The sequence below is a fragment of the Peromyscus maniculatus genome, chromosome 1 (assembly GCF_049852395.1).
Source record: "Peromyscus maniculatus bairdii isolate BWxNUB_F1_BW_parent chromosome 1, HU_Pman_BW_mat_3.1, whole genome shotgun sequence".
In the NCBI taxonomy this organism is placed as follows: Eukaryota; Metazoa; Chordata; class Mammalia; order Rodentia; family Cricetidae; genus Peromyscus; species Peromyscus maniculatus.
Window position 1 is genome coordinate 200,201,455 of NC_134852.1, and position 26,611 is coordinate 200,228,065.

The window sequence follows — 26,611 nt, forward strand, 5'->3', positions numbered from 1 at the left end:
ATACAGAGAACAAGTAAGCACTTAAAAGATGTCCCACATATGTCTGTAGGGAATTATGATTTGAAACATACCCATAAGACTATTGGTGATTACGCAGACACCATTGGGATATGGAGCAGTATTCTCACTCATTGTTAGTAGGGATGCAAAATGACACAGCCACTTTGGAATTCAGTGTGGCAGTTTTCTACAAAACTAAGCCCACTGTATGTTCCAGCAGCTATGTTGTTTGGTATTTACTCAATAAGCTGAAAACTATCCATACTGAAACCTTCACCCACATGGTAATTCATAATTTCCAAACTTGGAAGCAGCATGTGTCATTAATTAGGTGAAAGGGTAAACAAACTGGTACATTCTAGCACTAAAAAGAAAGAAGCTATCAAACCATGAAAAGACCTATAGGAGATATATATATATATATATATATATATATATATATATATATATATACTAGGAAAAGTCTATTATTCCTTATGTCATTCTAGAAAAGGTAAAAGCAAGGAGGTAGTAAAAGATGAGTGGTTGTCGGCAGTCAGGGGAGGTAGAGGTGAATAGCTAGAGCACAGAGGACTTTTAGGGCAACAAAACCTTCCGGTATGATCAAATGGCGGCAACATTTCATTACACATTGCTAGATCCCATAGAATGTGAAGCACCAAGACTGAACCCTAATGTGAGCTGTGCATAGAAGTGAAAATGGTATGTTAATGTAGGCTCACTGGCTTCAGCAGAGCAGGTGTAGACTGTGAGATGGGGTTGTGGGGGACACAAAGGAACTTTGTGCTGCTGTTCAGTGTTGCTGTGAACCTAAACATTTTCTTAAAAAAGGAAAAAATTTGAAATGTAAAGGCAAGCATTTAAAGTGTGACAGATATTTCTAATACTTTCATTTTTAGGCCCAGAATAAAGAGACCAATGTTTTAGCTGCTGCAAAGGTGATTGACACCAAATCTGAAGAAGAACTTGAAGATTATATGGTAGAGATTGACATATTAGCATCTTGTGATCACCCGAACATAGTCAAGCTTCTAGATGCCTTCTATTATGAGAACAATCTTTGGGTAGGTAACTTCCATTCCTTTACAGAGTAGCTGGAAGGAGTTAATTGTCCTAAAGAGGTTGTGAACACTCATTTTGTGTACTACCTCTTCTATTACTTACTTGCATTACTTGATTGAGGGTTGATTGAGGGTTGACCTGCCAATGAGAGTCATTAACAAGATAACGATCTCAGTTTCAATGGATGTTCAGTTTTAGTTTCAGATTATACCATTGCATTACCATTGTTTGACACTGGATCTAGGTGGGAAAGCTTGTTCAGAAGTATTAAAATTTCCAAGATACGTTTGTGTTTGTAGTTTCAATTTAAGTATTAAATATTTTTGAAGGATTGTTTCTCTTTTCTCTTCCTTTCCCTTCCTTCCTTCCTTCCTTCCTTCCTTCCTTCCTTCCTTCCTTCCTTCCTTCCTTCCTTCCTTTCCTTTCCTTTCCTTTCCTTTCCTTTCCTTTCCTTTCCTTTCCTTTCCTTTCCTTTCCTTTCCTTTCTTTCCTTTCTTCTCTCCTTCCTTCCTCCCTCCCTCCTTTCTCTCTCTCTCTCTCTCTCTGTTTTTCTATGTGTTATTTATAATATTTATCCCAAAGTTTTTATAAATCATACAATACTATAAACTATGAGAAATGTAAAATTTTATACTAGTCTCAACTTCACTGCATGATGAAGTGGTTAAATTATATACATTTTGTTCATTTTTAAGAAAATAGGTATAAATAGATAAAGCAATAATATTTTAATATTTACTTGAGCTAATATAGTTTTATCAGGAGCTTTTTTATAAATTAAAAAATATTGATTTATGTATGTTGGTGTTTTATCTGCATGTATGTCTGTGCACCATGTGCATTTCTGGTTCCTATGGAGGCAGGAAGAGGACATCAGAACTCCTGGGACTGGAGTTACAGATGGTTATGAACTTCTGTGTGGGTCCTGGGAATCAAACCTGGGTCCTCGGGCTGGAGAGATGGCTCAGAGGTTAAGAGCACTGACTGCTTTTCCAGAGGTCCTGAGTTCAATTCCCAGCAACCACATGGTGGCTCACTACCATCTATAACAAGATCTAATGCCCTCTTCTGGCCTGCAGTCATACATGCTGTATACACAATAAATAAATAAATCTTTAAAAACAAACAAACAAACAAACAAACAAACAAAAACCTGGGTCCTCTAGAAGAGCAGCCAGTGAGTGCGCTGTTGAGCCATCTCTCCAGGCTCTCAAGAAAGCTTTTTATAAAATAGAGTTGTAGATGTTTTTCTTAGAACAATGACCATATGGCTTGAAATCAAAAGGCTATTAGACCCATCTGCTGCCAGTTAGGAGCTTAGTTGGCTCAGCTCACTCTTGAAGCCTGTGTTTCTCTGGGGGATGAAAAAATATTTAGCTCTTGAATTATTTTTCAAATCATGTAATGAACTTGAAAATAAGTTGTAATCAGCAAGCACTTATAGAAATATTGTATAGCCTGGTGTGGTGATGTACACTTTAATTGAAGCATTCAAGAGGCAGAGGCAGGTAGATTTCAGTGAGTTTGAGTCTAGCTTGGTCTGCGTAGTGAGTTCCAGGACAGCCAGGGCTATGTAGAGAGATCCTGTCTCAAAAAAAAAAACAAAAACAAACTAAAAAATTTTTAGCAGGAGGGAAGATGTATGAAATTACACTGTTTGCTAAAAATATTATTTTTAAAAAATATAGTTATTATTGGTATGGTGTCTCTAAAATATTTGTTCAGGGCTCTAGCCTAATATTTTTAAGTATTACAAGAAAGTCTCCTAGACATTTTAACAAATAGACCTTTATTTGACACTATTGCAAAATAAAAATTTGGTTTACTATGAGGTACAATTTAATGGGAGACATAGATACAAACAAAATAATCATATTAGAAAGTTATAGCTAGTACCAGTGCAGAAGATCAGTACATGACAGTGATAATTGAGTTTGAATCTGTGTGTTGTGTGCCTGCCTGCTGGCCTTCTCCACCCCCCCACCCCTCTTTTTTAAATTAAAATGGCTGGAGAGATGGCTCAGTGCTTAAAAACATGTACTGCTCTTGCAGAGGACCCAAGTTTGATTCCCAGCACCACACTAGGTAATTCCCAGCTGCTTGTAACTTTAGCTCCTGGAGATCTGACACTCTTCTCTGGCCTTCAGGAGCACTTGCACTCATGTGCACACATCCCTGCGGAGGTACATGAACATTATCATAATTAAAAAAATGACTCTTTAAATTAAAATAAGTCTTTCTTTTTTCAGGATTTATTTATTGAAAGTTAAACAATACATTTGGTCACTTAACATTGCAATAGTTACTTGAAAGATGAAGGTAATAAGATATTTCAGTAATAAAATCTTTTAAATGTATATGGATAGTATTATAATAATGAAATAACCTATATTTGGTAATTTTAGAAAAGGATACTAAAAATTGTTATTTATAAAATTGGTCATGTCTAAGTATGTTGAAACTTATCTGTTATCAGCCTTTGGGAGACAGAGGCAGGAGTATTGCAGATTTGAGTCTAGCTTGGGCTGGACTCAAAAAATAAAAACAGAAGAAAAGGAAAAGGGGAGATAGGGTGTACTTCTATTGCATGTTCTCCTGTGCATGCTCAGAAGACCATCCTTAAGACTTGTAACTGATGACAAAGAATCCTTCATGTTTAAATCAGTAGCTTTTCATTTATCTGTCTTTGCTAAGTTTCTGAAAGTTGGTGTAATCACAGACATGTGTTTTGTTTGTGTGCAGATCCTCATTGAATTTTGTGCAGGGGGAGCAGTAGATGCTGTGATGCTTGGTAAGTACCTCTGTTCTTTATCTTTGCTTCTTAAATTGTTCTCAAACAGAAAGACTTCAACTATATGTGTACATATATGTAATTTTAGAGTTTAGTACATTAAGTAAATCAGCTTATATTTTAGACAAGTATAATTCTGAAATGTAATGTTGAATATTCTATGTCAAGAAATTAATCTTTTTAGAAACTTAGCTCTTTTACTTTAAATGATATTTGACAAGATCACAGGGGTAGTACAGAAAATATTTAGTTACCTTTATGTTTTCATTGTATAGAAATATATACATGTATTTTTTTCACTTTCTCCTTGTAGAACTTGAGAGACCATTAACTGAGTCCCAAATCCAAGTAGTTTGCAAGCAGACTTTAGAGGCGCTGAGTTACTTACATGACAATAAAATCATCCACAGAGATCTGAAAGCTGGCAATATTCTTTTTACCTTAGATGGAGACATTAAATTGGGTAAGTTATTCAAATGTTTGAATTTGTGCTCGGAGATTTATTCTGGAATGTAGTGACTTGATGCTGTTTTGGCCTACCCAGACATGTAGACCAGGGAGAATTACTCCCAGCTGCTCTTGTAAACACTTCAGTGGTTAAACATTCCCCAGTTCTTAGGATTCCTAAGTACATGCACCTAACGACACATAAAAGAGGTAAAAGATGGTGTGTTTTTATTTTCAGAAGCAGAGACTTGCAAAACACTAGTTAGAATTTTTTTCCTGTAAATTTTTGAATATAGATTTAACACTTGTAAATGTTCTGTATTTGAGTATAATACTAAGCTCAATTTTATTCTTATTAAAACATATCTAATAGATTTTTTTTGTTCCACCCAGAGCCTTGTACTTGGTAAGCAAGTGTTCTGTCATTGCACCAACCCCCCCCCCCCCCCCCAGTTTCTCACTCTATTTTCTGACATACCTATTAAACCATCAAGTAACCTTAGGTTTGAAAGTAAAACAAGTTTAACGACTAGCATTTAATTTGGTCTTTGATACCAAAGGAATAAATGATGGATGTCATAAAAAGAATTAGATGGAGATTTTTAGACTGAAGTTAGTTAAGTTCACACACAGACACATAAGTAGAAGATAACTTTTCAGAAGGGTTTCTAAAAGAGACAATTGAAAAAGAGACAATTGAACAGTGCTGTCTAAATTTATGTTTTTTGAAAAAGTAAAGTTATTCAAAAGCCATGTTGATTCCAGTGATTCTTACTATTCTATTTTACATTGTCACAACATGTAATGGGACATCAAAATGAAATATGCTGAATTTTATCCTTATTGTACCATAAAGAGATATGGAAATCCATAAGAAAAGCCACATAAGTTTTTAGACACAAGCTTTGAAATCAGTGCTTAAGTGAAGAAGTTGGACTTGGCCAGGCACCTTCTACAAGTCCTTCACACGCCCAGCTGATTTCACTCCCCACCCTTCCCTTCCCATACTTTGTGTTGACTTTATCATCACTCATTTGTGTTTCTTTATGGCTTAGTTATCCTATATTTATCTCTAATATTTAAACTTGCTCATATATAAATTTTGATTTTTCTTTGGTATCTCTATAAATTACACATTTCTTCTCTATTCCTTTCTTTACATGGTAGCATGCATTCTCATTGAAGTAACCAATTGTCCAACCAAGAGAGCAGCATTTGATTGTTTGGAGGCCAAAAAAAAAAAAAAAAAAAAAAATCATAATGATTTGTGACCTCTCCAAAGTCCACAGCATGCAAACAGATACACAGTGTATATGTAGTATTAAAATTCCCAGTGAGTGGGAAGATTAGCAAAATGTTCCTAAAAAGACTCCTTGAGGAGGTAGGAATGAAAGGCAGAACATTGAATCTGGCCACTAAACTTGCACTTGCTGATCACGTGGTCATGAGATTTCAGTTTCTTTCTGTATTTCCTTCAGTTAGTGGATGAAGCAAAGGCTTGGAAATGCTTGGTGGGTCTCAGGTGTGATGCCTGCATAAGACCAAGTGGTTGTGCATTGTTCTATTGACAGAGTGCAAGGCCTGCCTTCTGCTTTTGTTATGGTTCTTTTTTTCCACTACTGGGTACTGAGTCAGGGCCTCACAGTCCAGGAAAGCACTCTACCAAGACCAACATCCCAAGCTTATTTTTGAAATCCACATTTCTTCTTTGATTGAGGCTGCAAAATGAATTATACTATTTTTTTCATTTGTTATTTTGATAACTTTATAATCAACTTATTCTTTTCATTTATTACTAAAAATTAAAACCAATTTTATAAGAAGAGATTCTCTTTAGTTTTTAGTTTTAGTTTTAGATTTGTTTATTTGGGACAAAAGCAAAAGAAAATATTTTATTTAGTTTTTAAGAAAATTAGTTGGTTCTGAGTTCTAAGGTAAAATGGTAGGCTTACCCACGGATAAAGTTACAGTGCCGATGTTCTTTATAATGTAAATCAGAAGCCATAAAGCTTCCCATTTTTTCTTTGTAATGTAATTAAGATTTTATTTATTTATTTTTTAGTTAATCTCACTATACAGCCTAGAGTAGCTTAGAACTCCAGAGTTTCCTTCCTTAGCCTCCCATGTATTGGGATTACAGGTGTACACCATGATGCTCAGCTTTTGTAGTGTAATTTTATGAGGACACTGAGGAGATAGAATACTGTCATAAAGGCTATTTTGCTGTAATTTTTGTTTTTTTCACACTATAGGAAAATATCTCCATTGATTTAATTGCAGCATACAACATTTGGCATTTATTTTGAATTGTATGTATTTTAATTTAAAGTGAACAATGTTTTTGTTTTCAATTCTGAGGAATTTGTCATTATTACTATCATTTGAAGATGTATCTAGATGGTGATCAGTCTATTTGTGATGGAAAATTTGGCAGTTTCTTGTAAGAGGTGTCCGAAGGATGATGGTTAAGATAACGGGGTAGAGGCTGGAGGAAGACTCAGTGGGTGAAGCGCCTGCCGTGTACATGGGGCCCTGGGTTTGGATCCCAAAACCCATGTAAAAGCTAGGCCGTGATGGATGCTTGTAACCCTAGTGCTGGGTTGCTGGAAACAGGAGGAATCCTAGTGCACCCTAGCCAGCTAGTCTTGCCAATGTAGTAAGCTTCAAGTTCACTAAGAAGTAATGTCTCAAAAGGTTAAGAGTGGTGGAGGAAGACACCTGACATTGACCTCTGAACTCCATGAGCATGTATGTACACACCCTTTTGAACTCCATGAACACATGTATGCACTACATGGTACACACAAAAATTTAAAAAAAAATAATTAGAATGGCAGAGAAACCATTTCTCTTTCTGTTGTGTTTACCTTTTAATAAGGTAGGCTTTAAATACTTGAAATGCTCCCCTCTCCCATTCTATTAAATACAATTTACCATACTTAAAAGCTGCCATTAATGTTATTGTGTGATTATTTATTTCAAGCGGATTTTGGAGTATCAGCTAAAAACACCAGGACAATTCAAAGGAGGGATTCCTTTATTGGCACACCATATTGGTAGGTATTCATTTTTATGCAGTTATTATTTTGTCCACATAAAGTCATTATACTGACTGTAGTTTGTAATAACTGTTAATTAAACATCTCAACTTTTTATTTTTCTGTCTATGTTCATAGGATGGCTCCTGAAGTAGTCATGTGTGAGACATCAAAGGACAGGCCTTATGACTATAAAGCTGATGTTTGGTCCCTGGGTATTACTTTAATAGAAATGGCTGAGATAGAACCACCTCACCATGAGTTAAATCCAATGCGAGTGTTGCTAAAAATAGCAAAATCTGAGCCCCCAACATTAGCACAGCCATCAAAATGGTAAGCTGTTTTAAACAAAGTTTTTAAAGAACCAAAACTTGATGTTCTGTTCTTTTAGTTTGCTGAGGGTAAGTTTAAATTTGGGAAAATGGCACAAAGACTATGAATGAGGAGACTGAGGTGGGTCTATTTCCAAGACTTAAAGACCTGAGAGATTGGCTCGGTGATTAAGAGCACTGGCACCTCTGCTCCTTATAGAGGACCTGGGTTCAGTTACCAGCACCCACATGATGACTCACGTACTTTAGGTCTCAGAGGATCTGATCCCTGGCATCTGTGGGTACTAGGAACATACTTGGTATATGAATGCAGGTGTTCATATCTGTACATAAAGTGCAAATACCTGAGAAAGACTTAAGGATCATGGAAACCATTGTAAATCATTTCCCCCGTGTTAGACAGTGTGAATGAACTGGGTCTGTGTGGACAAGACATTTTCTGTACTCTATATTGATGTGTGTTTGTGGAACTTAGAGTAACAGTTTTTGTAACGTTTTGATAACTTGTAAAGATATGGCTGCCTCTCAGTGATTACCTGCTGTGGAATAATCCTTCTCTATGTACACTGTGTGAATATATATTTCAATTATTGGTTTAATAAACAAGTCAACTGGTCAGTAGCTAAGCAGGATAAATTGAGGTGGGAAAGCCAAATTGAGAATGATGGGTTAAGGGCGGAGTCAGAGGAGTTACCAGCCAGATGGTGAACGAGTCAGACATACAAAATAGGATAGCAATAAAAGCCATCCATGAGCCTTGGGGCAGCACATAGGTTAATAGAAATGAGTTAAGTTGTAAGAGTTAGTTAGTAACAAGCTTGAGCTATTGGCTGAGCATTTAAGATTTATATTAAGTCTCTGAGTCAGTTATTTGGGAAGCTGCTGTTGGTCATTTGGGAACAGGCAGTCGGGACAGGAAAACTCCACCTACAATCACCTGTGTGCCTTATTACATGTATGTCTAGTATTTACAGAATACATTTAATAACATTTTATTCTTATCAGTTCTCTTGTCATTATACTAAGTCAATATTAATCTATACTAAACATAATTTAGTAAGGAATCTAGTTGTTTTTTTTTTAATAACAAGAAAGTAAAATAAAATACCGTTGTTGACATTTTATTCTGCAGGTCTTCAAATTTTAAGGACTTTCTAAAGAAATGCTTGGAAAAGAATGTGGATGCACGGTGGACTACATCTCAGCTATTACAGGTAAGATGAGGCTAGCATGACATAACATTGTCTCTAAAGAACGCCTCTGCGTGTACATGTGCACTGCACATGTGTGAGCACCACACACACACACACACACACACACACACACACAAATTATGTAAGGTGGTTAGATAAATTTGATTTTACTTTAAAGCAGGGTCTGTTCCTTACATTTGAAATAAAAATTTGTCAAATTGTGTTATAGATAGACAAAATAACAAACCTTAGGGCAGTTGCTGTAAGGATGTGTGTGTGTAATGCCTGTATGATACTGTTTTAGGCTGACCTGTTTATCTGAGGAGAGGGTGTGGGGGAAATTGCCTTGCTGTGTTCAACAAGTATATCTCTGTGTCCCTACAGCACACTTCCCAGAATTTCCTTGCTCCTATAGTTGAAGATCTTAGCCTATAACAGACTGTGTTAGTCAGGGTTCTCTAGAGAAATAGAATCGATAGAATTCATCTCTATAGATGCAAACAGGTTTCATTAAATGGCTTACAGGTTATGGTCTGACTGTTCAGCAATGGCTGTCTACCGATGGAAAGTCCAGGAATCAAGTAGTTGTTCATTCAGTCCACGAGACTGGATGCCTCAGCTGGTCTTCAGTATGTGCTAGAATCCCTCCAAAGGCTCTAATGCTAGTGAAGGAATGGACTTGCCCGAGAGAGTGAGGGAAACAGGCAAAGAGCAAAAGCTTCCTTCTTCCATATTCTTTATAAAGGCCACCAGCAGAAGGTGTGGCCCAGATTAAGGTGGGTCTTCCCACCTCAGAAGATCTGGATTTAGGGTAGGTCTTCCCATTTCAAATGATTCAGTTGAGAAAAATTCCTCCCAAGTATACCCAGCAGCTTGGATTTTAGTTAATTCAGCTGTGGTCAAGTTGACAACCAAGAATAGCCATCACAGACACGGTGAAGAGTTGAGAGCACAAAGATGAGTGAAATGTCTTTTACTCAAAGTTAGGATCAGTTAAAAAAGCAAAATGGGGATTTGTAGATACTTTTAATAAAGGGCTTTGTAAAGCTTTATTAATACATTGATGAGATTTATCGCAGATACTAATGTAGAAACATCGGGTGTGGTGTGCTTACTTTTCCATGCTACAGTGTGTGTATGGTGGTCAGGGGATGGTGACTTTCAGGAGGTGGTTCTCTCCTTCCACTCTGTGGGTGCTGGCTGAACTCAGGCCTTACTTGGGCAGAAGCACCTTTACCCACAGAGCCATCTCATTGTCCTCTTTTAGTTACTTGTAGAGAAGTGATACCTAAACTTAGGACGTGCTTTAAATTTTAATTTAAAAATTATCTATGAAGTTTTCTTTTTTTTTTTTTTTTTTTTTTTTTTTTTGGTTTTTCGAGACAGGGTTTCTCTGCGTAGCTTTGCGCCTTTCCTGAAGCTCACTTGGTAGCCCAGGCTGGCCTCGAACTCACAGAGATCCGCCTGGCTCTGCCTCCCGAGTGCTGGGATTAAAGGCGTGCGCCACCACCGCCCGGCAATCTATGAAGTTTTCAAACATACAGAAAAACCAAATGTAACTTCTGCTCAGTTACAAGTTGTTTTCATTTTTGACAAATTCCTTCACATCACCAAATGAAACAAAACACGGGCTATAAGCTGGCTCAGTACAGGTCCCTGTAACCAAGCCTGGCAAACTGAGTTGATCTCTGAGATCCACCTAGTAGAGAAGAAAAACTGACTCCTGAGGTCTGACCGCCACATGCACACATGCAAACACTAAATAAGTAATAGTGTTATTAAAAAATAAAAACTAAAGTGTACAAAATAAAATCCAGTTCAGACAGTCTTTACTTTTGTTCACTCTCTTCTCCCTCTTTTTCTTTCTAGGTATAGTGTTTGAAGTTGTGTACATTTTTCATATCCATAATTCATATTTTTCACACAGAAGGATCTATTTATATAGAAGGATTTATAAGCATTTCAGTTGTCATTGAATATACTTTTTTTTTTAATGATTAACAGCATCCCTTTGTTACTGTTGATTCCAACAAACCAGTCCGAGAATTGATTGCTGAGGCAAAGGCTGAAGTAACAGAAGAGGTTGAAGATGGCAAGGAGGAAGAGGATGATGAGGAAGCAGAGAATGCTCTGGTCAGTGTCACTCAGGACGTTTCATTTTGTGGCGTTTTAGAGAGAGGTCTTGAGATCTGGTACAGGTGTGTCTGAGGGTAACAAATGAGGGCAGTTCACACCCTTCAGTTTTAGAAGTGAAGTTGGTTACAAAGTTTCTCTTGTCACCTATTTTCATCATGTTTATTATTGAAGACTGTCACTTTTTAAGGTTATTTTTGTAACTTCAAGTTTTCTAGAATATAGCTATTAAATATTTCACATATACTCATATATAGATGTATATATTAGGATGACCATCTTGTGGTCATGTTTTAATACTAATGATGTATAAAATCTTTTTTAGCCGATACCTGCAAATAAACGTGCCTCCTCTGACCTCAGTATTGCCAGCTCTGAAGAAGATAAACTTTCTCAAAATGCTTGTATTTTGGAATCTGTATCAGAAAGAATAGAAAACAGTACTTCTGGGGATAAATTTAGCAACAAAGTTCTTAATGAAAAGCCCACCACTGACGAACCTCTGAAGGTTGTGAAGGGTGTTAATGAGCATACAGATGATTCTAACTTAGAAACCATGGCTGAACTCAATGACCAAACAGTAGGAATCCATGAGAATGAGAGACAGAAGAGACCTAAGCTGGAAGATCGAGCTGACACCGAAGACCAACCAACTGTGGCTGTTAATTCAGTCAGTGAGGGAAACGAGGGGAATATAGTAACTTTAGAAATGGACACTAACCATCTGAAACCAGAGGAAGACAGGAAGAAAGAAAACCAGGAGATACTTGAGAATAAACTTATCCAACCTGAAGAAATGAAAGATGCGCATATTCAAACAATGGACTCAGTGTCTCAAGAGACTGGAGAAACCGAGGCAGGTTTTCAGGCAGTTGACAATGAAGTTGGGTTTACAAAAGAAGATGCCCAAGAGAAACTGGGAAAAGATGACAAAACTCACCAAGTTGTAGTCAGTGAGGTAGGAACACATGAGGCACTAGATGCTGCTGAGAAGGCTCCCGAACACAGCAGCAGGGATGCCCAGAGTGCTGATGGGAAGGAAGTAGTGGAAGGAACCGGGAAGTTAGAGAAGCCCATGGAGAGCCCTGAGGCTGATGGTGTTGAGGAAGAACCTTCTGTTCAAGAAAGAGTTGAGAATGAAGAGCTAGGTCAGCAGTCCGCAGTGTGTGACGGCGAGGGACCGTTAATCGGCACTTTAGAGACCACACAGGCAACCATTGAGGAGCCAGGAACAGATGAGGTGGAGCACGTCAGTGAGGCCCAGGGCATTGAGGAGACAGAGAGACGTGCAGTGACTGGTGGTGCTGAGGAGCAGGCTCTAGGAAGTGAAGCTGAGGCCGCAGAGAGGAAGGAGACCGCACAGGAAGTGCCAGTTAAACCAGAGCCCCAAGCTCCTGCGGCCTCGCAGCCCAGCGAGCCTCGTCCTGTCCTAATACCCAGGATCAATATTAACTCTGAAAACACAGAGAGTAAAGGAGAAATGGGTGCTTTACCAAAACCTGAAACCACACTGCCACAGGAGCCTGAAACCGAGAAGGAAAATGACGCCGACTCAGGGACCGGGTCTGCTGTGGAGAACAGCAGCAGTGACTTGAATTTGTCCATCTCCAGCTTCTTAAGCAAAACTAAAGACAGCGGGTCAATGTCTTTACAAGTAAGTGTGCCGGGGCCTTGTTTGCGGTTTGCTTTGTCCATTTAGTAATTTCTAGTTTGTTGCTATCTTAAAACACTATTAAATCTGTGTAATAATAACCCTGTGAATTCTTTTGGGATCATAAGGCCTTCAAAAAGAACTGGAAAGAGATTCTGGTAATAATCTTTAAAGATTATTAAAGAATTTATTTAAAGAATTTTATTTAAAGAATAATCTATAAAGATTATTTAAAGATTATTTTGCAGACTTGGGTAGATAAACAGGACAGGGTAGTTTCTTGGTCTTATTTAATTTTCCTTACACATACCTGAATGCAGTTTTAGCAAGTGTTACTGCTACCCTAAAGAACGAGAAACTGAAAGAATTGTCTCCTTTTAGAAAGCATTTTAAGGTGTGAATCATCCTTAGCCACTGGCACCTATAGATGTCCACCTCTGCTTCTCTATTCCTAGCCATTGGTACTGCCATGATAAGCATCATGGGGGAAACAAGCCCCCAAATACCGCCCTGCACTTGGAGCTGTTAGAGCATAATTCTCAAGTCTTGTGTACTTAGGAGGCACATGGCAGTTATGTAGAAGCTTACAAGGCTTACATAAATGTAAGATAGTTTTTTAACTTACATTTTATTTATTGCTTTGAATGTTTATGTGTGGGGACACGTGTGCCATAGCAAGCATCTGGAGGTTAGAGGACTTGTGGGAGGGAGTCAGTTCCCTCCTTCCACCGTAAGTACTTCTGTGAGAACTAAGGGAATATGAATTGTAGATACCTTATTGTAGAAGCTGAAGAAATTTGTGAAGTTTGTAGGTTAAGAAAGGTATATTTATTTATTTTTTAAAGCACATCAGCGTTAAATTTTAGAGGGATGCTGAGGAGGCTGCCATAGTCCTGATTTGGAGGGGAACATGGGGACCCTGAGAGGTTGCTCACAGGTGCCAGGGGCAAACTTGAATCTAACATTTTTAATTTAGTGCCTTTTCTTCCAGTTTTCTCTACTCCTTTTCTCTCTCTCCCCTTTGTTCCCTTCCCTTTCATCCTCCCCTTCTTCTTTCACACTTTTTCTTTTGTTTATTCCCTCCCTTCATTACTCGCCAGAGTCTTGCTGTGGAGCTCCCAACCTCTCGTCAAACTCCTGAGTGCTGGGCTCCCTTGACTTTCTACACCCCTATCCCGTCCCCCAGTAAAACAAGTAATTGTCTCTCTATTTAATCTGTTTACTAATATAACGTGTAATGCTGAGAACCTACAACAGTGAAAGATGAAGAAAAGTTGAATATGTAAAAAGTCATCCTATTTATTCATTTATATGGAATTTTTATTGCTACTATACCTATTATGTAGTGTCATAAAAGTTGTGTATGCACATGGCCAGAATGCCTAATGTCATGTAAAGTTTTTTTTTTCATCTGCAAAGTTGAGTGTGAGTTCTCAGCTTAAGTATGATGGAACCGTTGCACAGATGACTCCTACTGCTTTATGTGTGCAGTATTCGTGGCTGTCTAGGCATTTTTATTTTTAAAGAAGAAAATATCTTCTACATACAGTATTTATACAAAACCTAACCTGAATGAAATCTCGAACTCAGGAGACAAGAAGACAGAAGAAAACATTGAAGAAAACACGCAAATTTATTGTTGATGGTGTAGAAGTGAGTGTAACAACGTCAAAGATAGTTACAGATAGTGACTCCAAAACCGAGGAATTGCGGTTTCTCAGGTGAGTAGAGGAACACTATATAATGAGTATATATAACAATATATAATACAGCATGAGTTTAAACCCCCTTTCTGTTTCTAAAAACTATGTAGAATAGAGAAACTAGTAAATTCTTGGTTAATTTTGGATTATTTGAAAAATTATTTTTAAAGTTTAAAATCTTACAGTTAAAGCTTTTATTTAAAGTAATAGGTGGGATACCTTGCTCAGCCTTGATTGAGAGGGGAAGGGCTTGGTCCTGCCTCAACTTGATAGGCCAGGCTTTATTGACTTCCCATGGGAGGCCTTACTCTCTCTGAGGAGTGGATGAGGAGTATAGTGTGGGGGAGCAGGAGGAGGGGAGGGAGGGGGAACTGTGATTGGTATGTAAAATGAAAAAAAAAAAGGATTACTGTAGATGGAAGTTTTCCTGTGTCCCACAGCCTCTTGGTCTCAAATAAACACTCAGAGACTTAATATTTTAATTACAGACTATTTGGTCTATGGCTCAGGCTTATTGCTAGCTAGCTATTACATCTTAAATTAACCCATTTCTATTAATCTATATTTTGCCACGTGGCCATGACATTACCAGTCTGCTGACATCTTGTTCCTTGGGCTGCTGGATGGCGTCTTCCCTGACTCCACCCTTTTTCTCCCTGTCTCTCTGCTTGGATATTCCACCTGGCTCGTATCCTGCCTTACCATAGGCCAAAGCAGCTTTATTTATTAACCAGTAGTAGCAACACATATTCACAGCATACAGAAAGACTGTCCCAGAGCATATTACTCTAAAGTATAATTTGCTTCTTCCTGTTCTACTTTGTCAGGCGTCAGGAACTTCGAGAGCTGAGATTTCTTCAAAAAGAAGAACAGAGGGCCCAGCAACAGCTCAATGGCAAACTGCAGCAGCAGCGAGAGCAGATATTTAGGCGCTTTGAGCAAGAAATGATGGTGAAGTCTTCAAATTTGTGTTATTTTGTTAACAAGTGAAATCTAGTGTTTTAAAAACAGTCCTAGAGTAGGCTATAGAATTTGCTCTCTGATGACGAGATTTTTTTTCCCCCTGCTTTTGTGGTGTATTACTCTCGTCTTTGTTTCTGAGGTGTTTTGGATCCTTCTTAAAAAAACAAAAACTTCTTGAAAGGGATCTCCAATTCCTGTCTTATTACCGGTTTTATAGTGTGCTAAGTTTCATTTGAAATCTGTCATAGGCTGGTAGATTGTTTGCCAAGTTTTTAGATATGTCTGTTACTGAATGCTGCTTCAGTGTTCCAGTTTCGTATTTCAGTTTACAATATTAAGGTTTTTTTTAAATATTTTGAAATTAAAATATATAATTTTCCTTTTTCCCTTTCCTCCCTCCAGGTCCTCCCATGCACCCTTCTCCTCCTTTAAATTCATGGTCTCAGACTTTTTTCTTTAACTGCTGATTTGCATGTATATTCCTAAATATATAAATACAGCATATTCTGTTCGTATAATGTTGCTTGTATGTAGATGATTTCAGGTCTGACCACTTGGTATCAGATAACCATTTGGAAGGCTTATTCCTGGGGAAGACTGTTTCTCCCACTCTCAGCATTCCTTAGTTTCCTGTAGTTCTTTGTCTAGGGTTGGAGTCCCATGAGATTCCCCCTTCCATGTTAATGTTAGCATTTTCTATTGATATTGTGGTCCTTCAGGAATTGTTTTGGCAACTATATGGTTGAGACTTTGTGGGTGTAGTTTTCCCAACATTTGTAGGAGACTGTCTTTCAGCAGATGTCCTGGTCCTCTGGCTCTTACCATCTTTCCGCCCCCTCTTCCGCAGTGTTTCCTGAGCCTTAGGTGAGTTGTGCTGTAGATGGCTCACTTGGGGCTGGGCACCACAGGATCACTTGTTCTCTGCATTTTAATTAGGTGTCATTTTTCTGTAATGGTCTCCATCTGTTGCAAAGAGATTTTTGTTTGTTTGTTTGTTGTTGAGGGGTGAGAGCTACAGTTATCTGTAGGTATAAAGATAAGTATTTAGAATGCAGCCAGGAATTAATGCTGGGTTTGTAAAGTGGTTGTTGTAGTTCCTCCTCCAAGTTCCATGACCATAGGTAGGTTGTCTAAGTTTCTAATACCAGGCATGATTTCTCTCTTGTTGAGTGAGTCTTAAGTCCAATTATAGAGTTGTTGTTTACCACCAAAATATGAGTGCCGCTATGGTTATTATGCCATGCTGGTTCTTCATAGGTGTCATAGCTGGGTAGGACAAGGAGTAAGCTTGCTTGGAACCTTCTGGTACCATGAAAACTAATCCCTTGGGAGGAGGTTAGATCCAGCTTGGATTTTCTGGGTCTTGTGTATGAAGTGCATGGTGTCTTCAACAACAGGAACTTACCTTCAGCCTCTGGGAGGCAACCAAGACAACAGCAATAACTTGCAGTGTTTGGGAGTGTCTTGGACTCCCCTGACCAACAGCTCATAAGGGGGCTTCTCATTTCTGGTATTGGGGTTTTTGCTAGATTGTCTGTGGCTTTTGGGGGGACCATTGTCAGCCCAGGTGGGAAAATTTCATTTAGACTATGTATGCATATGTATACACATAGACTTAGATGTATTATATGTGTAATTTTAGGTAAATAGGTAATAATGATTTCTTGTGACTTTTTTAGACATCCTTACTATTATGTCTTACCTTCCCTCTGCTGTATTGACCTTCCTACCACCTCCCAACCCTCCCCCAGCCTCATTTTTCCCATTTTCCCTTCTAACTACCCTGCTGCTCTCCTCTCTACTGCACCTTTCCTTCTCCCATGGTCCCTTGCTACTTTCCTGGTTTCAGGTTTACTCTAGATTATACACTCAGATATGAAGATTTGAAGTTAAGAGCCACGATGAAAGAAAACATGGATTTGTTTTCTACGATGACTGGGTTAACTCACTCAATATAATCTTTTCTATTTCCATCCATTTGCTCGCAAATTACATGATTTCACTTTTCTTTATAGCTGCATTGTATTCTATAGTGTAGATGTACCATATACTATTCTATAGTGTGGATGGACCACATAGTGTTCTGTAGTGTGGATGGACCACATGTGTTCTGTAGTGTGGATGGACCACATGTGTTCTGTAGTGTGGATGGACCACATGTGTTCTGTAGTGTGGATGGACCACATAGTGTTCTGTAGTGTGGATGGACCACATAGTGTTCTGTAGTGTGGATGGACCACATAGTGTTCTGTAGTGAGGATGGACCACATAGTGTTCTGTAGTGTGGATAGACCATATAGTGATCTGTAGTGTGGATAGACCACATAGTGTTCTGTAGTGTGGATGGACCACATGTGTTCTGTAGTGTTGATGGACCACATAGTGTTCTATAGTGTGGATGGACCACATAGTGTTCTATAGTGTTGATGGACCACATAGTGTTCTGTAGTGTGGATGGACCACATAGTGTTTTGTAGTGTGGATGGACCACATAGTGTTCTACAGTGTAGATGGACCACATAGTGTTCTGTAGTGTGGATGGACCACATAGTGTTCTGTAGTGTAGATGGACCACATAGTGTTCTGTAGTGTGGATGGACCACATGTGTTCTGTAGTGTGGATGGACCACATAGTGTTCTATAGTGTGGATGGACCACATGTGTTCTATAGTGTGGATGGACCACATAGTGTTCTGTAGTGTGGATGGACCACATGTGTTCTGTAGTGTTGATGGACCACATAGTGTTCTATAGTGTGGATGGACCACATAGTGTTCTATAGTGTTGATGGACCACATAGTGTTCTGTAGTGTGGATGGACCACATAGTGTTTTGTAGTGTGGATGGACCACATAGTGTTCTACAGTGTAGATGGACCACATAGTGTTCTGTAGTGTGGATGGACCACATAGTGTTCTGTAGTGTAGATGGACCACATAGTGTTCTGTAGTGTGGATGGACCACATAGTGTTCTGTAGTGTGGATGGACCACATAGTGTTTTGTAGTGTGGATGGACCACATGTGTTCTGTAGTGTGGATGGACCACATAGTGTTCTATAGTGTGGATGGACCACATAGTGTTCTGTAGTGTGGATGGACCACATAGTGTTCTGTAGTGTGGATGGACCACATAGTGTTCTGTAGTGTGGATGGACCACATAGTGTTCTGTAGTGTGGATGGACCACATTTTCATTATCCAGTTGTCAGTTGAAGACATTGAGGATGGCTCCATTTCCCAGTTGTGAGTAGAGCAGCAATGAATGTACCAGAGCAAGTATCTGTGGGTAGGTCTGTCGAGGAAGTGGCAAATATCTGTCAAGTCTTTTGGGCATATGCCAAGGAGTAGGGTAGCTGAGCCCAGTGGAGATTTAGTGTAGCTTTTTGAGGATGCTCCACACTAATTTCCATAGTAGCTGCAGCAGTTTGCAATCCCACCCACAGTGAGTGAGGGTTTCTTTTTCCTCTAAATACCTTCCAGCATTTATTGTCAGTTATTCCATTGGTCTTTTCTGTTCTGATTGGGGTACAATGAAATCTCAAGGTTGTTTTAAATCACATTCTCTAATTACTAGGGTTGATGAATATTTATTGAAATATTTCAGCTGCTTTTTTTTTTTCTTCTTTTGAGAACTCTGTTTGGTCTCAGGTCCATATGTGAATGGGTTGTTTGTTATCTTGACTCTTTGTTTTTTTTTTTTTTTTTTTTTTTTTTTTTTTTGGTTTTTCGAGACAGGGTTTCTCTGTGTAGCTTTGCGCCTTTCCTGGAACTCACTCGGTAGTCCAGGCTGGCCTCGAACTCACAGAGATCCGCCTGGCTCTGCCTCCCGAGTGCTGGGATTAAAGGCATGCGCCACCACCGCCCGGCTGACTCTTTGTTTTTTGAGTTCTTTGTGGATCCTGTATATTAATCCTCTGTCAGAATTAGAGCTGGCAAGGATTCCCTCCCATTCTGTGGGTTTCCTCTTCAGCTGATTGATTGTCTCTTTAGCTGTTCAGAGGCTGTTTAGTTTTATAAGTCCCACTTATCAATTGTTGGCCTTAATTCGTGGGCAAATGGGGTCCTACTGAGAAGGTCCTTTCTTACACTTTTATCTTGGAGAACACTGCCTATGTTTTCTAGATTCTAAAGTTTTAAGGCAATCTAAAGCAGTTGTTTTCAAGCCTGGCTGAGTTTTAGAACTTGTCGGTGACTTGTCACAATTTACTCTCTTCACTGGCTCTTATGTGACCTCATACCTGCGTCACTGCTGTTGTAGAAACAGTGCTGTGGTCCTTGTTGCTGAGGCCTTCAGTTTTCACTGTGTTCACAGTTGGTATGGGAATTAGGAATGTGGTACAAAATTTCAGTTGAACATCTAGCTTAAAGTTTGTAGCCGGGTGGTGGTGGCGGCGGCGCACGCCTTTAATCCCAGCACTTGAGAGGCAGAGGCAGGTGGATCCCTCTGAGTTCGGGGCTAGCCTGGTCTATAGATTGAGTTCTTGGACAGGCTTTAAAAAAGCAACACAGAGAAACCCTGTCTTGAAAACACAAAAAACAAACAAACAAGCAAAAAGTATGTTAGAAAAGACAATTTAAAGTAATATTGAAGTTTAAATTATAATCCTTTGCAGTTTTGTAATGTGTCGAGGACTGTTGTGTGGCAGGCATTGTTGGTTTTATGTTCAGTTACCACAGCATGTTCCCAAGAAAATAATGAGAGATGTTCTCATTGAGTGCTTTTGCAGTCCTTTCATTCTGTTTTCCAGAATTTTAGAAATTGTGTTTTTTCTGTCCATGGATTTTTCCTGAAATGTTTTCCTTTTTAATTTCTTTTGTTTTTGAAGGTTTGTTGTTGTTTTGAGACAGTGCCTCACTCTCTAGTGTTACATTCCTGCCCCCATTTCTCAGGTGCTAGAACTAGAGGCATGCACTGCTCTGCCTGGCTTCACCTTCCTTATTTCTTTCCTTCCTTGCATACTTTATGATACATATTTCTGTATTCAGAATTGCATAGTTGTGGGACATTTACCCATCAACCCCACAGTTCCTCAAAGTTTTCTTGAGGGAGAGTAGTAGGAAATATTAGATAGAAGGATTTAGAGTGTGGAGATAAACAGATAGAAAATGCAGGGTAGCCTCAAGAGGGCCTGGAACCTATTCCAACAAGTTCTGTCTCTGCCCTAGGGTTTTGATAGAAATGCCAAGGGGTGGAGCAAAAGACCTTCTCCCAGCACAGCCAAGTGTAGGCCATCTCGGACATCTGCACTCAGGCCCATGGTCCAATCATCCCCTCTATGCAGACCTGCTGGGTAAAGCCACTAGGAACCTGAAAATGGGCTCCCACACATAGTTACTTAAATATTTGATGAATTAGTGTGGTAACAGACTACATTGTTTTACAGAGTAAGAAGCGACAATATGACCAAGAAATTGAGAATCTAGAGAAGCAGCAGAAACAGACAATTGAACGACTAGAACAAGAGCACACGAACCGTTTGCGAGATGAAGCCAAAAGAATCAAAGGCGAGCAAGAGAAGGAGCTGTCCAAGTTCCAGAACATGCTCAAAAACCGCAAGAAGGAGGTAATGCTGCTACAGTTGTGAGTTGTCACAGCTGTTCTTTAAAATGCAAATTGAAGACTATCTAAAGAGTTAGGAATAATAGCTGGTAACTGAATAGCACTCATTCATTCATTCCTTTGTTCTTTATTTCAAACAGTGATAGGCTGGCAGTTAGTGAGGTTGGACATTATTCTCATTTTACTGCCAAGAAAACAGGAATAAAGGAGTTTCAGTGGCCTGTCTCCCTTACCTTTGAGCCAAATCTTCAAATGAAGTCCAAACTGTATTTTATTCTGCCATTCTCTCTTATTAATAGAATATTTAGGGCTTTATTTAGAAATACTTTTTCAAGAGAACTTACCCTCATTGGTATTTACTGGTAGCAACAAGAATTATCATTTACAAAGTACTTGATGTTTGAATTTTATCTCCATTAGGTTTATTGATTTTCTTACACATTTTGCCAAGCAGAAACTGAATAGCTTGATATTCAAAATAGCACAAGACATGTGATTATAAAAAGGTTTTGGATTTTCTGAGTTGCTTCCATGTTGTTATAGAGCTCGTAAAGAGGCTTCCCATGTACTGTCCTTTTGTCCCTAGATTAAAATAAAATACATCCAGGCAATTTTCAGTGATAAGTTTATGACTTGTTCTACATCTTCAGTGCAAGAGAAGGATTTACATTCTCAGGATATGAATAAACAACCCCAGGGAAAATAATTATGATCAGTTCTATTAGGGTTGGAAGAAAATATCTCAACCAAAGTAGGAAATGTATTTTCAGTTTTGTTACACGTCTCAGTTACCAAGATTTTAGCATTTGACTTTAGCATTTAATTAGGAAGAAAACTGAACATCATATTATTGAATCTTAAGGATGTGTTCAAGTAGGACTGAGCAGTAACAGCAAGTGCTCGATGCCTTCCTTAGGTCAAGCGTGCATACGGGGTGTGGCCTCATTCGCTGTAGCCACCGTTTCTACACGCTGGTTTATTGTTGTTATGTCTTATGTAGAGTTGCTTCATATACCATGATAAAGATCTTTGCTAATTTTTAAAAAAATCTGGGTCATTTGTTGAGAGACTAATCTTTGTATCAGATTAAATTAAAAGATTTAATTCCAGATGAATAAGTCTGTAGTTACTGTTTTAAATTTGGAGAGTTTAACTAGTTATGTTTGAGATCATGATGTGTTTATATTAAATAATCTTACTGTGTATTTTTTCCTCATTGCTAAACCTCTTGCATTTGGGGAGTCTCTTGCTTTTACTGGTGATTTGGTTTCATGAGGAATTACTGATGGGAACTTTAAGGACACTGTTAAATCAAAATCAGTCTCTTTCTTGGGTGCCAGTGACATGTGGTGACTTGGAATCTGGGCTCTTGGTGCTTTTACTTGTAAACACATGCTTGTTTTTCAGATCTGGATTATATATCTTTTGGTGGGTGAAAGTCACATTTAGGGTTTTTGTAAAAAAGAAAGAATTTAAAGATATACTTCATTTAAAAACATACTTTGGTCTAAGAAATCATAGTTTACTAAATTTGAAGAGTGTTTACATTACTGATTTTAAAGTTGACCAGTTTGGCTTCAGTTTTCACCAAAGAGAATATATCCAATCCTTCAAAAAGTCATCAGCTGTATTCATTTTTGTCACACCAAGTAAAAATGGCATGTTTTATGGAAAAAGTGTAGTTCATATATTTTTCCCTTGTCCATTTGAAATCCCACTTCCTTCTTCCCTTCCTGCCCTGGTGTCATGAAGCGGCTCAGCTAGAGCTGTTTCTTTGGTGTTGTTAGATCCGTTGTCAAGTTTCCACTTTATAAATGGAGTTACTTTTCATGTGTTTAGTGGTCAGATAGTATCGCTAGGTCTGTAATTTCTTTGTAATTTTTGATCTCTCAAGAAGGCAGTTGAATCTGTCACTTTTACCTCAGCCCTAGTGTTCTGAGACTCCTTCACTGATTGATACGTGGGGATGATCAAGCAATGAGTGGACCTTTGCATGCCGGTCATCCTCTCTGCACTGAGATTAAGCATGTTCTATCTTTTTATTCTTTTCCACTAACTAACGCTTATGCTAATGCATGTTGAAAGGAATCTTTTAACAACTTTAATTTGACTTGTAGCTTTCTGCTCACATATGCATATGCTTTCCATGGAGAAAGTATTACTTCCCCACCTCGTGCATGCTTATACACTGTAGGTTATAAATGAAGTGGAGCAAGCACCTAAAGAGCTGAGAAAAGAGCTCATGAAACGCACGAAAGAGGAGCTTGCACAAAGCCAGCACGCTCAGGTAACGGCAGCAGCTTAGTGCTACTAAAAACAGAAAGCAGCCTTTCCTCTTGGCTCAGGAAACCATGGTTGAAAGAGGAGATTTTAACCGTAATTATTATTTAACATTGAACTTTTCCCCATCTATAGATACCCAGGATCTTTTTTTTTTTTAAATAATGCTGAATTTATACTTGGTGACATTTAAATTGCTATTATGAAAATAATTGAAATGTTTAGAAAGTTGATTCCAGATAAAAGAAACAAATACGTTAATGTAATGGCTACTGTTACCTGATTTTATCATGATGGAAGCCTATGTTTTTAAGAAGTGGTGCCAGTGCTTGGTAGACAACTTTTAGGGCAGAGTTGGGGGTAGATATGAGTCTTTTCTTAGAAAAAGAATGCCTATTAGGAAACCATTTAGAATAACAATGGTAAATTTTATCATTAAATGGTAGGTCATACATTTAATTACTTTTAAGATCAACAACATAGTCAACTTTAAAGACAAATTTTTAGTATATCATTTCCTTTTGATTTAGAATCCAACAACTAAATGGGCAGAATATTGTTACAAGATGAATGAATTAACTAGATAAATGAAATTTTAACAGAATTTTCCAGTTATCCACAATGTATTATCCCTTTAATGTGGTTTTATGTAATAACAACAACAACAAAAAAGTGATTCCTAAACTTTTAGACTTTATAGGACCCTAAAAAGAAACACAGAAGTAACAAAAAATCCATTAGGGACCATGGCATATACTGCCATTGAAGTGTGTGTATGTGTGTGTGTGTGTGTGTGTGTGTGTGTGTGTGTGTGTGTGTTTCAGAGTGGATAACATTTTCATATTATAAAAAAGAAGGAAGCTGTGATCTTAGAATTTGTCATTTTTAATAAAGGCAGTTTTGTTGAATAAAGTTAGTATTTTTCTTGCCATAAGGCTCTGAGACATTTTGTCTTGTCCTGTGGGGATGTCTAGTTGAAGGATATGAGACAGACATAGCATTTGCTGTGTGCCTAGCACTTATTCTGATGCTCTACGTATCGGGCTCAGTCTCATAACGAGCATCACCCCGTCTTAGCAGTGAGGAGCAAGCACAGAAAGGAAATGACTCACCCAGTGACACTCTGGTAAACCAGGATCCCCCCCCCCCCCCCGAAAACTTGAGCTGCACGTGTGCACACTGGATTGCCAGCCAGCATGCCATGCTGCCCTCTTGTCAAGGCTGCCCCTCGGCCTGGTCTGCATGGCTCCTCATCTGGCTAGCGTTTATTGTGAACATGTGAAAGAGAGACCTTGCCAGCTACACATTTACTTTTGGTTAGTTTAGATTTCAAACGAAGTAATAAATAATAGCAATATAATTTTGCCTTAGAAGGACTGTAATGGATGGTTTTTAGTTCCTAAAGTATACCAAACTTAAGAGTTGAGAATAAGAATTTATTGTTGAATAAATTGAGTGATCCTGTACTCTAATTTTAGTTTACTTTTTTTTAAAAAAAAAATGACTTTCCATGTAATTTGGGGGGCTGGCTTATGTTTTCCCATGAAAGAAATAATTAATGGTAAATTCTTCCTGTAAATTTACTGGAGTTTAGAATGAAGCACTTCAGAAGTCTTTATACCTTTGATAAGTTTACTAAAATTTGGTAATTTTACAGTCTGTTTAAACTGTTTTCAGAGTTAAGTCATAGCTGTGTAGCCATGGAGCTGGTACATATTTGACACCTAGTCCCCAGGCTTTCAGCTGTGTTCCTAGGAGCCCTTATTCAGGGCAAGGGTTGTGGGGCTGAGGGTCTTGCTTCTGTGTGGAAAAGAGGACGTTTTCTGTTCCTCCTTGTTCCACCCTTCCCCTCCCCTTTTTTCTTCCCTCTCTTCTTCTCTCCTTCCCTTCCTTTCTTTCCCTTTCCCTTCTTTCATACTCATTTATCTGTGTTTTGTTGGAGGGCAACATTTTTTGAGAGTCCTTTCTTCTTTCTACATGTGGGGCTTTGGCGGGTGCTGTACCCACTCAAATCACCTTGCAGGCCTAAGAGCATCACTTTTCACCTCATTTATAAGCATATCTATCTATCTGTCTTGTCTGTCTATCTATCTATCTACCTACCTATCTATCTATCTATCTATCTATCTATCTATCTATCTATCTATCTATCTATCTATCTATCTATCTATGTGGATGGACTTTTAAAAAGGAGTTTCACTGATTTAGAAATAAGCAACACATTGGAGTTTGGAAACCACTGACCTAGTTCTCACCTTTTATTGTGTAGATGGGAGATAAGTCCCTCTGTTAATTGATTTGACCTAGTCCTGAAGGTCAACATTTGTGCAATTATTCTTTCCATTTACACAAGTCATTCAGATATCTGTTTTCTCACCTGGGAGGTGCATTGTATTCTGATCCACAGGGTGTTGCTCAGGTCATGATTCAGTCTTTTCAGTTGTCATCTTGTGCAGTGTTCAACGCCCAAATGCAGGACGTAAGTCCGCGTGCTGTGGGAGGTGCCTTCTGTTTTACTTGTGCTTTCTTTGACTCACATGTGCCTTTCATTATGCACTTCATTGGCTGAAATGTAGACTATGGAGAGCTGATGCCAATAATAACAGTAACAATAGCCTGGCACAAACTTAGCATTAACAGTGTTCTTCAGAGTTTTCATATCTGGTTCTCACTGACACCATCCTCATGTAGCGATGGAGTATATCCTTTCTCCAGATACGGTGCATGGGCCCAGAAGACTAGTGATCTGCTGCAGACCAGTGGTCTCTATGGCATCAGCAGGAGAGCTGGAAGCAGAACACCTGCAGTGGAGGGCTCTATTTTTCTGCCTCTTCACCATGCATTCTAACTTGAAATTTTCATGATTTTTAAGAAAAGTAAAATATCTTCCTGGTAGAGTTTGTAAACTTTGCACATGTGAGAAATTGAATGCTGTGATTAGATTTTTATCTTTGTGTGAAGTGACATTTTGATTACATACAATTTAGATGTCTTGATTATGGATATGGTCAGAAAAGCCATGGTAAAAGGAGTGATTTAACTTCCATTTAATTTGTCTCCATTTATTCAAATTGTCAATAATAAATATCGAAGTATTGTTATTTTTACTGTAGTTTGAAATTATGTCTGGAATTCCAAACTGTATTCTTTCTCACAGTTCCCATAGGAAAGGCTAGCCAATATAACATGGTAATTTTTGTTTGTGATGTTTAATATATACTGCTGGAGTAGATAGAATACAGCTTGATTTCAGCCATTTCTGTTTCCCTCATTTCCAAATTAGATTAAAAAAAGCAATTGGCAGATACTTTTTTAAAACATGAAATTATGATTGATAATCTCTTTTCTGATCATTACCATTTTTGAGTAAATCTCTTGAGTAAGTGATCAAATTTCATACAAATAGTCCAACTCCTCATAACCTTTCTGACAGCTGTCAGGACACAAAGCTGTAGTTT

The 26,611-nt window shown here is 38.4% G+C and overlaps 1 protein-coding gene across 2 annotated transcripts in view; it reads left to right on the forward strand.

Annotated features, from left to right (window-relative positions):
* The window catches only part of Slk (STE20 like kinase), a 56,715-nt gene that overhangs the window by 20,542 nt on the left and 9,562 nt on the right, over window positions 1-26,611 (forward strand). The window contains exons 2-13 of one of the 2 annotated variants that reach the window (XM_016001833.3): window positions 900-1,064; window positions 3,805-3,853; window positions 4,167-4,316; window positions 7,284-7,356; window positions 7,477-7,671; window positions 8,803-8,884; window positions 10,868-10,996; window positions 11,322-12,650; window positions 14,238-14,368; window positions 15,178-15,301; window positions 20,698-20,877; window positions 23,068-23,160. In XM_016001833.3, the coding sequence (XP_015857319.1) occupies window positions 900-1,064; window positions 3,805-3,853; window positions 4,167-4,316; window positions 7,284-7,356; window positions 7,477-7,671; window positions 8,803-8,884; window positions 10,868-10,996; window positions 11,322-12,650; window positions 14,238-14,368; window positions 15,178-15,301; window positions 20,698-20,877; window positions 23,068-23,160 (2,700 nt within the window). The remainder of the gene's footprint in view (window positions 1-899; window positions 1,065-3,804; window positions 3,854-4,166; window positions 4,317-7,283; window positions 7,357-7,476; window positions 7,672-8,802; window positions 8,885-10,867; window positions 10,997-11,321; window positions 12,651-14,237; window positions 14,369-15,177; window positions 15,302-20,697; window positions 20,878-23,067; window positions 23,161-26,611) is intronic. The other variant, XM_006983309.4, reaches the window with a different exon arrangement.